The 15661-nt window shown below is 42.6% G+C and overlaps 1 protein-coding gene and 1 long non-coding RNA gene across 2 annotated transcripts in view; both read right to left on the reverse strand.

The window, feature by feature from the left end:
• Positions 1-275: 275 nt before the first annotated feature.
• On the reverse strand, positions 276-2671 carry LOC145464173 (uncharacterized). Its single transcript, XR_014041402.1, has 3 exons — positions 1945-2671; positions 1192-1265; positions 276-472 (listed from the first exon to the last, which is right to left on the reverse strand). It is a non-coding gene; the product is annotated as an uncharacterized LOC145464173 (long non-coding RNA).
• Positions 2672-3200: 529 nt separating this feature from the next.
• Positions 3201-15661, reverse strand: part of LOC145463844 (putative E3 ubiquitin-protein ligase HECTD4) — a 54440-nt gene continuing 41979 nt past the window's right edge. Inside the window, exons 36-49 of the mRNA XM_081447636.1 lie at positions 15135-15525; positions 13615-14422; positions 11998-13391; positions 10981-11171; positions 10397-10663; positions 9648-9803; positions 9441-9544; positions 8844-8912; positions 7986-8138; positions 7472-7599; positions 6722-6917; positions 6463-6546; positions 6209-6350; positions 3201-5767 (exon numbers count right to left, since the gene is read on the reverse strand). Of these exons, the coding sequence (XP_081303762.1) occupies positions 5625-5767; positions 6209-6350; positions 6463-6546; positions 6722-6917; positions 7472-7599; positions 7986-8138; positions 8844-8912; positions 9441-9544; positions 9648-9803; positions 10397-10663; positions 10981-11171; positions 11998-13391; positions 13615-14422; positions 15135-15525 (4226 nt within the window). The 3' untranslated portion in view covers positions 3201-5624. The remainder of the gene's footprint in view (positions 5768-6208; positions 6351-6462; positions 6547-6721; positions 6918-7471; positions 7600-7985; positions 8139-8843; positions 8913-9440; positions 9545-9647; positions 9804-10396; positions 10664-10980; positions 11172-11997; positions 13392-13614; positions 14423-15134; positions 15526-15661) is intronic.

Below are 15661 nucleotides of genomic sequence, written 5' to 3' on the forward strand. Positions count from 1 at the left end.
CTAAGTTTTTTGGCGGGAAAATTAAAAATTTTTAAACAGATGTTAGCATGGAAATAATCACAGCAAAAAAGTTAATGGCACTTTTACTAAGACATTTTCTACAACTTCACAAGAAGTTCAGATTTCGTAAACAGCTTGAAACCATCTTGCAAACAGGAAATTTGTACAGCTATTCTTTCTGAGAAGTCTTGAAATAAGAGAAATCTAGATAATTTTGTTTTGCACCTCCAAAAAAATTTAAGCAAATTTCTAAACTTTACACTGGGTAATTTTGAAAAATCAGGACAATTTAAACTACGGTCTTTCCCAGTGGTCTTAACAAAAATAAAACCAAACGAGACAATTGTAGCTGAGAGTCCTTCCGAGCAAATTGTAATTTAATTGAAGCCTACTGTTTTCGGATATTCTACCTGAGCATTAAACTGGTCTTTTACTTGCGGAATTCTTGATTCTTGATCCATGATCCGGTCCCCTGTAAATAAGAACAACACGAGAAATCAGAAACTCGTTTCGGAAAATTAGAGCTGCATAATAGCTGTTGGTTTCGCACCGTAAAATATAATTTACGGCCAAGCACCGTTTACAGGAGTAACTCTTTGTTCAACTTCTGACTCAGTCAAGATGACCGCCTATTTAACATCGATATGATATGGACAATTCAGCGTACCGTAATGTTCATTGCAAACGGTGCAAGAGGCGATACGATTTATCTCACGAAAGAACTGTCCTGCAAATATGTCGCTTGAAAAGTAAACAACTATCAAATAACTTGCGGTTTTTCATCGACCGTAACCGATTAAATTCGTTTAATTTCATCTATGAAGGTTTCAAAAGCGTTACAAATTTACTGCTTTTATTCTTGTGATATTTTTGTTTCATTCCATTTCTGAAGTGCGTTAAATTCACGCGGCGTTAGCGTCAACAATTTGCCGCAACTGCTATCATTCTAAATTTACATTTTGCATCGGAAAGGCGTGACTTTGGAAAGTGTTATTTCTTTTATAGCGGACTGCTTGTTCAAATTTTAATAATTTTACTTCAGAGACCTCAAATTTAAAAAGCATTTAAACAAAAGCAATGGAGCCTCGGATAAAATTTAATCTCATGAACTATTTGAATTGATATTCAGCAATATTAGAACCTGAACTACAGCTTGAATAAGACATTAGTCAGGTAACCTCGTTGACTTACGTGATCCGAAGTTGTCCTCCTTTCTGAAGAAGCTCTTGATAGTTTTCACGCTGCGATCCATGCTTGTCATCTGCCTGAAGGGGGATAAGTATCATATGAGTTCAATGCTATGCTGGGTGGCGCGCCCATCCCTGATTACTAGGGTAAGGAAACACTTGTATTGCTGATTTCCCTGGATGGGGTGCTACTGATGGGGCGCTGCTGATGGGGTGTGTTGCTGATTACCCCCTAGCATTTTATTGTCCAGCAGTTTACCATTACCAAATGGAGAGAGAGGGACTGTGTGTGATGCTGAATGTCTTTCCGCAAACACAATCCAAAGTACCCAGCCGGGACTCGAACCCGGACTTGTCAGTCAGGAGTGAAACACTAAACCATTAGGCCTCTACCCCACCCATGGATTTGAGAAAAGTGGAGCAAATTGCATTCAATTAAGAAAAAAAATCATTCTCTCTTAGCTCTCAGGACATTTATATCTCTTCCCTATGCTCAAAGGAAAAATTCCATTCAACCGTATGATTAACATAGGGTTATATAAGGCCGTGTATTTTACTGCATCTAGAGGCAATGGAATACAAATCGATTATAGGAAATGATCCCTTCTTTCAGCAAAGGGTCTTGAATAGAAGGCGAATGGGTTGTGCCACACCTCCAAAGGGGTTGCCTCTTTTCAGGCAAAGCAAGCAAAACTCATAGCTACATTTCACAACCGACGCGCTAAGGTTGAAATATTTATCATGTTATAACACTTACCACAGTGTAATTATTAACGTCTGTCTTTGTGACCCTCCATCCATGTCTGAGAATCCTCTCCAATCCTATGTCCTCACGTTAGCATCAGGCCTGATACAAGAAAAAGTTAAGGAAGGTTAGATTAACATTTCACAGCAACTGTACATAACATAGAGAAAGAAGTCCCCCCTAATCTCCTACCAAGACTGAACGTATTCGTCAGTAGTGACAGAAATTGTTTCTCCGGCTAGAGAAGTGGGAGAGCACAAGAACAAAATGAATTTGCCTGCCACGCCAAATCTCTGCCATGTACCCTGTCGAGCGCGTTAAGTGTTGACTCCAATAACAGGGTCGAAGGAGATTAACTGCGAGAGATAGACGACAAAGAAAACAACTCCCGAATGTACGGAAAGAGGCAAAATGGAGGATTATTCCTTTAATTTTTAGTCTTAAATCAATCACACTATCGGTCAATCAATCAATGAATCTTTCAAGCAATCGGCGAATTGATCGAGACATTAAAAAGCATCAAAAATGATTTGTGAAGATTTAATGGGTTAATGGATTACAGTGCTTGCTTTCCCTCTCAGCCATTTTCTATTATTCAATAATGTCAGCTTGTCGAGGGAAATCTTTCACCATAAATGTTCGAAACTGATTTAAGGAGGCTTCGGTCAATTAATCAAGAAATCTTTCAAGCAATCGGCGAATCGATCGAGACTTGATGGATTACAGTCCTTGCTTTCCCTCTCAGCCATTTAACAATTATTCCATGAAACCGCGTTGGATATGAAGTGATAAATAACCAACGAGCGCGTAGCGCGAGTTGGTTATGATCACTTCATATCCAACAAGGTCGAATGGAATAATTGTTTTAGTATATTCTTAATCGGGTTTTTGCCGCCGATTTTTATTTCAACAATTTTACAGAGCGGAAAATTTTTAAACTTGGCGCACTGTTTTCCATATAAGGTAAAACTCCGACTAATGGCTCATAGTCGGAGTTTTTGAGCCAATCAGAGAGCTAGAAATGCAATAGTCGGAGCTGAGAATATACTAATTTCTATTATTCAATAAACATGTCAGCTTTTCTTAATATAACTTTCACCATAAATGTGCGAAACTGATTTAAGGAGGCTTGTAAAACTGTCCACAAAATTTGTTTGACTGGCAGTGCAGGATCACAGGATATTAAAACATTTATAAACGTGATTCCATCTTTTCTTTATAGCATTAAAATATTGTCCCCAAAAATGAATCAGTTTGGGAGTTCGCAGTGCATCTCTATCTATTGTGTTATCCTGGGATATGTTTCCACCTCACAAAATGCTAAATTGAACTAACCTCTTCAAGGAGCATTATCTTGTAGTTGTCCTCTCCTAGGTTCGTTTGATGACTTCCTGCTTGTGTCATGTCTGCGTGACTTTGCTTTTGCCTGGTGAGAGATGGACACTACATGAATACATGAAGTGTGACGTGCACGATAAATACAAAATCAGTTACCAGATCTAAACGAATGGAAAAAACTTGATGAAGTTGACATAATTAAATCCAAAGGGTTTAAAATAAAAATATCCCCATAGCTTTAACCCACATCATCATTGCTCTAAACCCGACTTATTTTCTCTCTCATCCCAAAATAGGACGAACCCCTCCCTCCTCACAAATTTTCCACACCCACCCCGTCGGTATATTATGAACTTCCCTTTGACTTACAAACCTATCAGTAGTTTCAAAAATCTACTCTGAAAATCATAGCGAACGAATAAAATACATTTGTTTACACCACTGAAGTAATTCTTAAATACAACGTTTTGTTAATTACCTCTCAGCAAGCGATTCCACGACATCGAATATGCACGTGTTGGCGGCCATCGTTTCGCAGCAAAGTTCTTGTAAAACATCAACTCCACTTCGGTTTGTTCAAACCTCACCAGAAGGACTCTATCCAACATGAAGATATGGACCATTCTCCATGCTAGCAACGTTGACGTAACAGTTTTCTTCACCCAACAAAAACTAACGGAACGACGTTTAGATTGTCTTCGTTCGCTTCGCTCCTTCCTCGTGTGAGATGAATTATTGAATATTAATATGCAGAATTTTATTTGCAATTCAAATGCGTATCTTTGATTTCTTGGTACAAAGGTCGAGAACAACAGCTACTAGGATCCTTCCGTCTTTTCTTACGGAAATAAAAATTTTAACTAACGTTTTCTGACGCGAGCGCTCAATCTCTGGCCATTTGTTATCATCAGCAAGACAACATACAGATAAAAAATTTTTGTGCGCACTCAGTCGAGACTGCCATCAGGATATGGTCTAATTTTAAATGCCAGTAAGAGTTGCACGTATGTCCAGAAATGAGAAATTTAGTAACGGCCGTAATTGTTTTAAGCACTGTTTATCAGGTACTACGCCTTCTTAAATTTATATAAACAGTTTATTCTGTGCAAACATTACTTGCTTGCACCCCGGGTCAGCAGAGGGCTTAAAGCTGCACCCTCAGAAAAAAAACTTTGGGTCGTTTATTCGATGGACCTCAAACTTTGCCCCAAACAGTCGTATCGTTTTTGTCTTCTTGATTTTAATGGTTTTTGGCGGGAAAATGACGTGACAGTTTTACAGGCAAATTTTCATTTCCCTGTTCTAGCACAAAGAGTACATGACTCTGAAAGAGCTAGTTTCGATAAAGCGAAATGCGAAAAAAATATTGAAAACGTTCAGTCCGTCTTGAATATGTAACGTTTGTAAGTTTTTTTCCCCGATTTTCTTATTTTTAGAACATTTACAAAATTCAGATAGCTCACATAAACGTGTGTATAAAGGTAGTTTCTCTTTCTTCTCAACCAGGGGAAGAAACAGTTACGCTATTTAAAGAATAGGGAAGCCTACAACCACCTATTATACTCTGGTAAAACATGCCATTCAAAGCGGGAGCAGAATCCAAACTGTACAATGTTAAATAATATTCATACAACACGCCAGAGAAACTTTATGTGAATCAACAATTTTATTCCCTATTGTAATAACAATTGTAAAAATAATGTTCTTTTTTTCTAATAGAAATAACATTGGAAAACAGTTTTGTATTCTTTTAACCTGTTAACTCCTCAGGTTCGTCTCAAAATATTTCTTAACTGTTTTTCATACATTTCCAATAATTACCCTTGTTGGAGAATAAAAAGTTAAGTTAGAGATGACAGTATGTATTATCGGCTGGCTTAGCGTATTCAAAAATATAAGCAACTTCCACTCTAAGTCTTTAAGACAAATATTTTACCGAACTAATATCCAGACCAAATGACAATTGCCTTACATCCTTACTTGTCATTTTACTTGGGTACTCGAATTGTGCCACAGCACCAATATTAAATGAATCTGTGGTTATTTCCAAAACAATTTATTAAATACTTCCTTGTATTCTAGCCTTTGCAGCTGGTGGCTATCCGCAATATATTTGACACACTAATTGGCAGAGAACCCTGGAAAACGAGTGGCGAAGTTATCCGCGAGAGGAATGGACAGAGGGGACATTCTCCTAATCCCCATACCCCTCGCGGTTTCTTCAACCGCGTCTTTCCTTTGCCATCGCGCGCAATTGCAGGTTATTGAATTGTCGTGAAATGTCGTTTCACTTCCTCTTGAAATCTTAGTCCTTGTATTAGCGAGTGTTTTTCCTGACATTCCTCAGAACAGATTCACGTCATGTCGGTCAGCGGATCTTCACGGCAGTTGATAGCGTATATGAGTTTCTCGGTCATTTTTTCCTGGGTCGAGTACTGAGGTAGTTTCACCATGAACATACATGTCTCCACGCGTATATAGCGCGCGTCTGAAGCACCTGAAAGTTGAGATAACCCGGACGTAATGAAAGCGCCAAGCACTACGTTTTATCACACTATAAACGTAAAGAACAAAGCCAGAAAAAAAAAATGAAACTGGGCAGCAACAAATCAATTGTGTTGATATTGACGCAAGTACCAAAATGAACCGTTCACCACAGAGAAAGGAAAGAGACGATGAAAATACTAAGCACGCAGTAGTTGATTGAATGGGCCCCCATTTTTTTTCCCAACCCCGTCTCTATAAGCTCCCTCACACCCTTCCCTTTAAGGCTTTGAAAATAAACACGCCCCCTTACCCCTAGCGTATTTTAAAATACAGTTTTTACGGCACCCTTCGTCGTCCTGTGCAGGATTTTTGGTTTTGTTTGGTATTTTAAACAAACCCAGGAACAATTAAATATATCCTCATAACGAGAACGATTAAAACTAAGACTTACCTCTGCCGTCAGACGGACCAATCTTCATGGGGTACGGTGGCACGTGTACATCAGCTGTATGGGGATTACCATCCTGACACGTGCAGCGGCTTGGTAACCGCTCTTGATTACAGGCAAACTTAACAAATTTTCGCAGCTGGTCCTGGGAACGAATAAAGCAAAAACTCATGTGAAGCGAGAAAATGACGTTTTCTTGGTTATCAACAACTGAATAATAGCGATGAAAACCTTATATTATTTCATAAAGTGGGTACCTGAGAGAAACTTTCCATGGAATTCCAGAAGTATTCGATATGTACATCCGTATCTTTGACTCCAGCTACGTAAGCTGTGTGGGCCTGGAGAACGAAAGCAGAAATCAGTGAGCTTGACTACCGTAGAATCACAGATAGGGAGGATTAAAATTACAAGCAAGGATTAGTTACATACATGCAGAGAAATGCAGCCTGTTCAAATGATGTAGTACAAGAGATACTAAGGTTGTTGAACAACTGAGAAATACGTGTAACAAACCTTAAGAAACCCCAAATCAAGAGAAGGCTGCCCACAGGTACGAATTTCCATGTCCAGCGGTGTCATGACCGTCAGTACATGCAAAGGGACCACTGAAGACAGGCCACAGCGAACGGCCGCCATACGGGACTCACACCGCAGCTCCTTGAGTCGTAGATCCCTGATGGCCTGTACGTAAGATTTGTGATTTTCCCATCTGTGACAAAGAACGACAAACTCAACTCGAAAAGACGGTAACAGAACGTAAAGCTCCAGATCAAAGGTTCAATCTGCAGGGCCCTCCGATCAAAGAACGTGACGGGTCCTTGATTGTTAGCGAAATCTAACGAACACGCATACGCAAGCGTGTCCCTGTTTGATTTAACTTTAGAAGAGAAGTTAAAAACACTTCACACATCCTCTTTGACGAGCAGACTCAACTATCGCTAAAAGACGGTTTGAGAAAATACCAAGGTTCAGAATTTTACTCACTTTGTTATCAACTTGAAGTTAAACGCCATGGCACAATTGAAAAGCTGGGGAAAGCCTCAACACTCTAAAGTCAGATTTGGAATTTGTAACAGTGGTTTACTTCAAGTTGATAACTCTTTCAACGCAGCGCAAAAATTTCTCTAGGCAGACTTTTTTTCCCTCTCTCTCTAAGCTCGGTATTTGTAAAGTATTATTACGTCTAAAAAACAGCAAATTTCACCATGATTGTTGATGGTTACTGCAGGTATAAGACAGTTAAGTGTGGAGGTGAACACTTACGTTACAGCGACATTGGCTCCATCTTTACACAGTTCCACTTCCTCGCCGTCAAGAGATGTGTAAACAAATCGGTACGGACACAGATCTGCTTCAAAACACAACGTCTGAAACTCTTCTATGTTCTCCACCTACAAGACAAAGAACGTACAGCTTCAAACCATGCCACACAACAAGCAAGCCAGTTTGCAGTTTCCGTGCCATTTTATTTGAACAATACATTTGAGCAAAAAATTTGAGGAACGCACTTCTGTGTTAAAAAGCGCGCAATCTCGTGGTTAGCTCTATATACATTTTCCACAAAATTTTCACATTTTGACTCCCGTATCACAGCCTACGACAAGGTCTTGTACCGCCACTGAGCGTCTTTTTAACAATATTTTAAACATTTACTTGTAATTTAAAGGACGCTACGCAGTTTCTTCAATAATAAGGTCTTAAAACTACCTTGCTGCAACAGTATGGCTACATCGGAGCAACATGGTTTTCTGAGCATTTTAAAGAGGCTGTAACTCACCTCTGAGAAGCGCCGTAAATAGTTGTAGGTGAGAATATCTGTTTCTCTGAGATTGTCATGCGGGTCTAGCGGCAGGTTCAACAGGCTTTTCCAGAAGCACGGCAACAAATCCAGAGCGAGGGGAATATCTGATCGTAATGCAATCCCTAACAGCTGTGAAAAAATGTCGTAAGTCGTTACGATAGAAGCGGTTTCTTTCAGTCTATTGGTTAAAGCTGGGTTCGTAAACGGGTTATCGCCGGAAGAAATCACATCCTTTTTAGAGTTCACTTTGTCTGAACTAGAGACCTGGGCCCTGTTTCTCGAAAACCCCAGAAACTTTTCAGGCCCGCAAAGCCATTTTTAGATAATCTGTACCTAAAAACAGAGAGTTCTATACCCCTGAAACTCCTTGTATGAAGAGAACCTCTGTTCATATTAAGAAAATGTGAATAAGACAGCTCTGTAATCAAAGGCTTTGAGATTTTGCTACCACTTTCCGGGTGCGAAAACGTTTCGGAACCTTCGAGAAACGGGCCCCTGCGCCGAGTTATTCTAAACCCGGTTATCGCTAATCCATGAATAAAAGTTAACCGAAGTATATATTTTTCTTGTATATAAATGTTTTTCACTGCTTTTATTTTGTGTAGTTTTAGATTATTCAACTCAAAACTGAAAAACAAACAATCTAAACACAAAACCTCATCGAAAAAAAGAGAGACAAAACTGAAATCAAAATTCTCGCTAATCAATTTTTAGCTTAAACGGGCTTTGAACAACCCGGCCCTAGTGTTTATATCCCAGGGTTTTATTTCCGTTGTTGAGAGGGGATGCTTTTCAGTTTACAGGTTTAAACTAACTTCTCAAGAATGGTCTTACCTGACCGAAGAAAATTAACAGCTTCTCCTCCGCGTACGTCATGGGGCCAGGTTTCATTATGAATTTACCCTACGATCAAAAACACAGGAAGAAGATACTATTAAACACCAGTTACAGGGTTTGCCTCAGCGAATCAAATTCCATAGGTCAAGGCATCCCAGTTCATTGTCAAAACAACGTCTGGCGAGAAGAGCTATAGGCTCACAAGTAGTACAAGAACCATAAGGTAAAGTCTGCATACGAGCCAAGTGGCCTATAAGGTCGGCGCTATAAGGTCAGTAGCATGGAGCGACTAGGAGTATTTCTACTCCCCCTGGACGGGATGCTAATCCATCGCAGGGTTACCCCCAGCATTAAGGTCACCGGTACCCATTTATATACTTGGGTGGAGAGAGGCACTGTGAGAGTAAGATGTCTTGCCCAAGAACACAACACAATGTCCCCGGCCAGGGCTTGAACGTGGACCGCTCGATCCGGAGTCGAGCGCACTAACCACGAGGCCACCGCACCTCAACCGGTTTAGGCTGGTTTGGGAGACAATAGGTCAAACGGTTACAAATTGAGCCCCCAGTTACTGTACAGCAAAACTGAACACACCTTGTTCTTGTTAGCGGCAGAGCTGGGGCATGGAACAAGCAGTCCTACATGGGTACCCTGGAGTTCTCGAGCCATCAGCCACATGAAATGACGAAACGAGCCACCTAAGACAGAAAAGATATCATTATTTGTAAGGTCTATAACAACAAGAAGGTTAGATTGTCACTGCTAGTCACTCTAAAAACACTCCAGTAGAAGAACTATTACCTGAACCCAGGACTTGCTCTCCTCGGAGCTGAACCTTAAGAGGGAAGACTGGGTCACCACCTGTGGCGACCTTGACCCTGAGTCCACTAGAGGAGAGAGCAGAGATGTCACGTGCGGCCTGACAGAACTGTGGTCCGGCTGACGATACCTTGTCCGCTGAAATGACACACAGTAAAGTTTACAACCATGAAATAAAACACAGACCCTGTTGAGAACTATTGACGTCAAAATGACTGAGGGAGCAAATGCGTATCGTCCGCTTCAGGTTTTGTGCGACTTGAGGAAGCAAACCAGTGGCTAACGATTGGCAAACTTAAAATAAGATTGCCTAAGCAGGCACTTACTGTTGGTCGGCATAGGGCACACGGAGCGCGCGCACAATCTGTTTTATCGATATTCTGTGCTAAATACATCAGCCACTGGGTTTTGGTAAAAATAAAATCAGACTGGTCGCTGACGGTTTCCACCGACTTTGCCCCTCGCCAATCATAACTAAGCCGATATACACCTCCAGCTCGCAGTCCTATTGTTAATAATCAACCCTCGGAAAAGCGCGCACGTAACAAACAGTGCGAAACACTAAACGAATTTCTGTGCAACTACCTGATTAATATGGAGGCTTTCGGGTCGAATTTGGGACATGAGAAGCCAGGGAAGAATTGAAAAGAGATGCTGGTGTACTAAAACGAAGAAATATGGTAAGAGCATAACGATATGTTGATCACTGTACTTTATTCTTACGAACTCACCTTCCAAAGCTTCCAGAGGATCTAACGAGACTTCAGGCGGCGAATCCTCAGCACCGCGATGCGCCGTGTGGTTAAGCACGTGATTCAACAGCGCCACCTTGGTGTGATAAAACAGGAGGCCGCGTCCCTCTCTCAGCAGGGTAGCAGTGCTCAGATTGTACGTGTCGGCTGCTCTCAGGTCGGTCACTGGTAACAGCAGGCGCTCCACGTCTGAATTCAATGCCTTAAGGAAGGCAAACCGACTCCTAAGGCTCCGGAGGGACAGACCTAGGCCACGACACAAAATGTAAGGGTAGTGCGTGCACTCACATTAAATATAAAATAAGCAGTATCGCATGGTCTCACACACTACGGATTTCATCAGGGATGAAAACCTCCTTATGGGTTCCTGTCATGTGCCGGGTACTGTTCCATAAAAACTTTTTTTTTGTCCCTAAGGTCTAAGTTAAGACTTTCAACTGCAATATAAAATGTAAGCAGACGACATTTCGAGCATAAGCTGTGTCCGCCGGTCCGAGTGAAATTTAGGCTCTTGTTATCTAGCTGAGGCTAACGAAGAGTCAAACAAATTTATTTTAGCTCACCCTGAAGAAGATGGAAGTCTTCGCTGGTAAGATCCACCTCGGAGAGGAGGAGTTCGTCTGGCATCAGACGGGAAGGCGTGGTGGACCAAGCGCGGCACAGGGTATCCACATACAGGACAAGGGCGTGGTCACGAGCCAGAGGCCAGTTAGCATGGTCTGCTTCCATCTCCGACGACAAAAAATATGTACACCTAACAACATATCAGGTTTGTCAGTAAGAACATTTACTCAAAAGAACGACTATTAAAGAAGGCAGAAACGAAATAAGGAATAAAAGGGACGAAAGAACGAAGGAACAAGCGAGCGAACAGGTCCGCATTAGGTTGTTTGCCGTGTTGTTCCCAACTTCAGATATTGCCTGACTCACAGGAAACTGTAAGAAAAGTTTACTCTCTAAAGACAATGTCAGAAAATGACGGGAAGCCGAACCCGTAGCGCCGTAAGTGTCCATGAATCACGTCAAACATTGCAATAAACGGTCGAGGGCTCCGCAGGAATTCCTGAAACTTACATATCACCGTTAAATTTCTGCATAAAACGACTCTCCCTCTAGCGTTCTCTTAAACATATAGTAAGGGATTTTTATTTGTTAATCTAGACGTTTGGTAGATGCTTCAATATGATTAAGTAAATAACAAGCGCCCAAATGACGTAGCATGTGAAATTATAGTCTGTCAACAGAGGTTTATTACTTTGCAATGAGTTATTTTTTCTTCGAGCGCGCGAGCGATGCACGCGCGGAGCGCGAGGGCGGCCGCAAAGCTTTCCCCAGCCCCACCCTTTTGCGTTTTGGTTCGTTAACATCTCACGCGCCGGGTTAATATTCTTCTAAGCTTGCGATCTCGACGAAATCAAGACAAAATACAGGGTCTGTAGACAGACTAGTGAAAATTAGGGATTCATTTGTAATCAACCCAGAGTGAATTGAAGGCTTGGGAGAATTCACATACTCATGGATCCTTGGCCACGATTTCCCTTCTGTTATGAAAGACAAACATAAACGATAATAGCCCTTACCTCTTGAACTGCAAGTCATACCCACAAGCAATAAGCCCTTTCCATATCGACCGGACATCCTGACTGCCCCTGGCCAACGCCCAGGTTACAAACCCCTTAAAACCGAGCGCTCTTTCCTCGCTTCCTTCGATGGGGCTTCCGTGATCCCTTAAAAGTTGTGTGACAAGTTCCACAGCTGACTCTTTTGCGTGACGCACGGCGTTGAAAAACGATAACAGCAGATTGCCCGGTGTCACGCTGCAAATTTGATCCTTTGTCAACAGTTCTTCAGATAACGACTTATTGCCGGTTTGATTTGACTTCTTTTCGCTATGTGCATCCTTATTGATGACAGGCTCCGAATTCTGGCCCAAAAATTCTTGGGACTGTGGTCCTGCAACAGATTTCTCAACCGTGATGACTTTGTCTTGCCCAGAGGGTTCAACGTTCTGTGAATCTGAAGGCGTACTCGACAGAGCTGTCTCAGTTCCACTATCTACACTGACAGATTTCACTACACTGCTCGCAACAAACCCACAACTTGAGAAAATTTCAGCCATCGCCCCTGTGGCCGAGACAGATAGTGTCTTTGCCCCTTCGACATCGAACAGCCTGGCGTTTAAAAACTCGTCAAATACAGCAAAAGCGCTAAGTTCGTTGGTTCCTTCCATGAGGAGTTCAGAGTTGACTTTAGCCACACCGATGTTAGGTTCTACCGAAGATTGATCCTTTAAAGTCTTACTGGAAGAAAGAGCCTGCCGCACAAGATCAAGCTGACTTGCGCTCTTCAACTCCACCACTGCATAACCCAGAATCCTCTCCGGTTTATCTTGTCGGGCACTGGGTAGGAGCTCAGTCATCGACTTTACCCTAGAGTCCACTCCTTCGCTGTCTTGTTCAAGGCGCGACCCCCCAGCCGTGACGCGTGGTTCAATTTCTGGAATGTACACCTCACTGTCGTGAATACCGCCACTCGGTCTGCAAGCTTTCTTTATGGCATTCACAGCCTCTTTCTTGCTCAGAGTAGTAGCAATGTTAGTGATGACTAGCAGCCGTTGTAGAGCGGTACTTCTTGTGGAAATCACCGCTGTCAAGCTATCGGAAAGATCCAAGGATCCGCGCGGGTCTCCATGAATGAGGTTCCGCAGCAGCAGCGTGGTGCTGACAATCTTATCAAACCAAGGCATGCTCTCTGTAGGGGACGTTATACCGTGCCCGAAACCTCGCTTACGTCGCCGCACGCTGCCGCGCCTCTGACTCGCCTTGATCTTGGGGGACGGTGGACCAGAGGAGGCCGCGGTCTCCGTGGAGGAAGGCGGGACAATGGCCTCCGCATCAAAGTTGAACGTGTTGTCTACACTGGTTGGAGGTGCAGATCGTACTTCATTGTCAGTTGAATCTGAAGTGACTGCAGCCTGGAGAAGGGAGGAAGAAAGTTTAGTTTTATTGAGGATCATTACCTTTGTGATCGGTCTTAAAAGTTTTAACGAGAAAAACACCTCATGCACCTTTCCGCACTCGCCATCGCAAAACAGTTTCTTACAGGCTGTTAGTCGGGAAAAGGTTCACTAAATGTTTTTCACTCAAACCAGTTGAGTGCTAAAAACCACGTTGTCATCAGCTATATAGTACACTTGCCTGTAAAGCCTCGCGCACTTCCTTAAGCGACAATCCTCTGCCTGACTTGCCTCGACTGGAAGACACTTCATTGGCTGCTGAAACAAGCCCAAGAAGAGCCTGCAAGTAAGATGAAAACTCGCTGTGTTCAAAATTGCAGTTAAGAATAAAATCCAGGGCAGCGGTGTTTGTGGCCGAAAGTTCTTTTTCTAACAGCTTCTGTAGCTCAGTTCGCAGGGGAGCCAATCGTGATAGAACCAAGTCTAACGTGAACAAGTGTTCGGGAGAATGAGGTTGGTTTGCCTGTGACTTTACATGATGACATGCTCGGAGCAGCTGAGCTAAGAGATGGCAGACAATCTCCTTGATGACTGCAGGCAAGTTGGATTTCAACAGAAACGAGCTGAGGAGATCTGTCAAGTTAAACGCGACTGTCTTCTGAATGGAAGCTTTTCTCCTATCGGCGACATCTCCCGAGTTTTCAACCACGCTGGTCTCTGTATTTCTTGAAAACTCTGCGGTGTTTTCCAAGTAGAACGAAACGAACACTTCAATGAAGACGAGCGAAAGGAAGAATTCTGCCGGAAATGCGTTCAAGTGGACCATTAGGCCTTCTGTGGCCGAGGTCAAGAAGTGTAAATGGAGTCGGTTGCATGGAAGTATCATATCTGGATACAGGTTGAAACTGGCTGAACCGGAAGTGTTAAGATCAGCAGCGTTTGGATACTGAACTACTTTGTAACGAGCTACTTGCCCATTCTTGTTTAGCTTCTGGTTCCCATGGTAACACGAAATCGACACGCAAGGAGATCGAGGATTGGCCACGCCTCTGAAAAGAAGACATTATTTTTCGTGTCAGACGTTACAGTTAAAGTTTAATTATTTGATGTAATTCAGATAAATTTAGTTTTTGATTTTGTAGACAGAGATCTTATGAGCTTTCAGCTTTCATGCCATCACCGTGTTCAAATAATTGTATATCTATCTATCTACTTAAAATTCAAGGAAATTGATACTTCAACGTAATTTTAACAATGGTCGTGACATGTTATTTGTGATACCCAGCAAACGCTCTATATACCACCTACGCCCCAGGAAGCCACTGGGAGCTACAGTCAACTGATTAAACCTGTGGAAGGCGGAATGTGTGATAATGCCTACAAAGTTATCAATGATGCGCATAATTATGAACTAGGATTGACAGATTTCAAAAGGAGATCTTCGCCGTTTTAGCTGTTTTACAACAACCAAGGACAGGTCAAACGAAACCATGCTCATCCCTTAACGATTAAAACTAGAACTAGTCTAATTCGTCTAACTTACACCGCCGCTAATGTAATTGTCTTAAACGTTGTTGAGCGAGAAACGACCCCAGCAATAACACAGGTCTTGGGATGCTTTTTGAATCGAAACCTGACGTAATTGAGTCGCTGAACATACCATTTAAACTTTGGTTGACAATTTACTTTGCGCTCCTACTTTTCACAACTCGATTTCAACTGCACTCTAAATGCGTTAACTTCACGTGACTACCTACGTACCCAGTACTAAGACATCCGGGATCTTCCCTACACGACACCACTGTGACAGCGGCGCCAGGGATTAACACCTCCTCGTCCTGTTTTCCCGCGCTAATCGGCACTTCTCGGTGGCAGGCCCCCAGGGGAGCGTCTTTCAACCCTTCACACACTGTATTCACCACCCTCAGCACTTCTTCCTCGTCCTGTTCGACTGCCAGGGACAGGAGCTTACGAACCTCAGAGATCAAGCGCGCGGGCTCACTGAAGAATATCGCACTAGGCTGCAAAGTGTTGGCCGCGAGGCAGTGACGGGGATCTGGGGCTGAGTGGGGTGACGTCATGATGATGGTGCCGTCAGACTGAGGATCAGCCAACAGTTGAGTGGCAAGGGTTTGTAGGAGGGACAGAATATCTGCAAGTTGACATTATTGAAGAGAATCAATACCACATCAGTAACGTTGTATCACGTAAATCGTGCCTGTTTTCTTTGAGTCAAAGCTGAAGTCCCCCTCCCCAGTGTAGAAAAACAAAGTACAGTTTGTCTGTTA

Source organism: Orbicella franksi, chromosome 12, assembly GCF_964199315.1.
Source record: "Orbicella franksi chromosome 12, jaOrbFran1.1, whole genome shotgun sequence".
Taxonomy (NCBI): domain Eukaryota; kingdom Metazoa; phylum Cnidaria; class Anthozoa; order Scleractinia; family Merulinidae; genus Orbicella; species Orbicella franksi.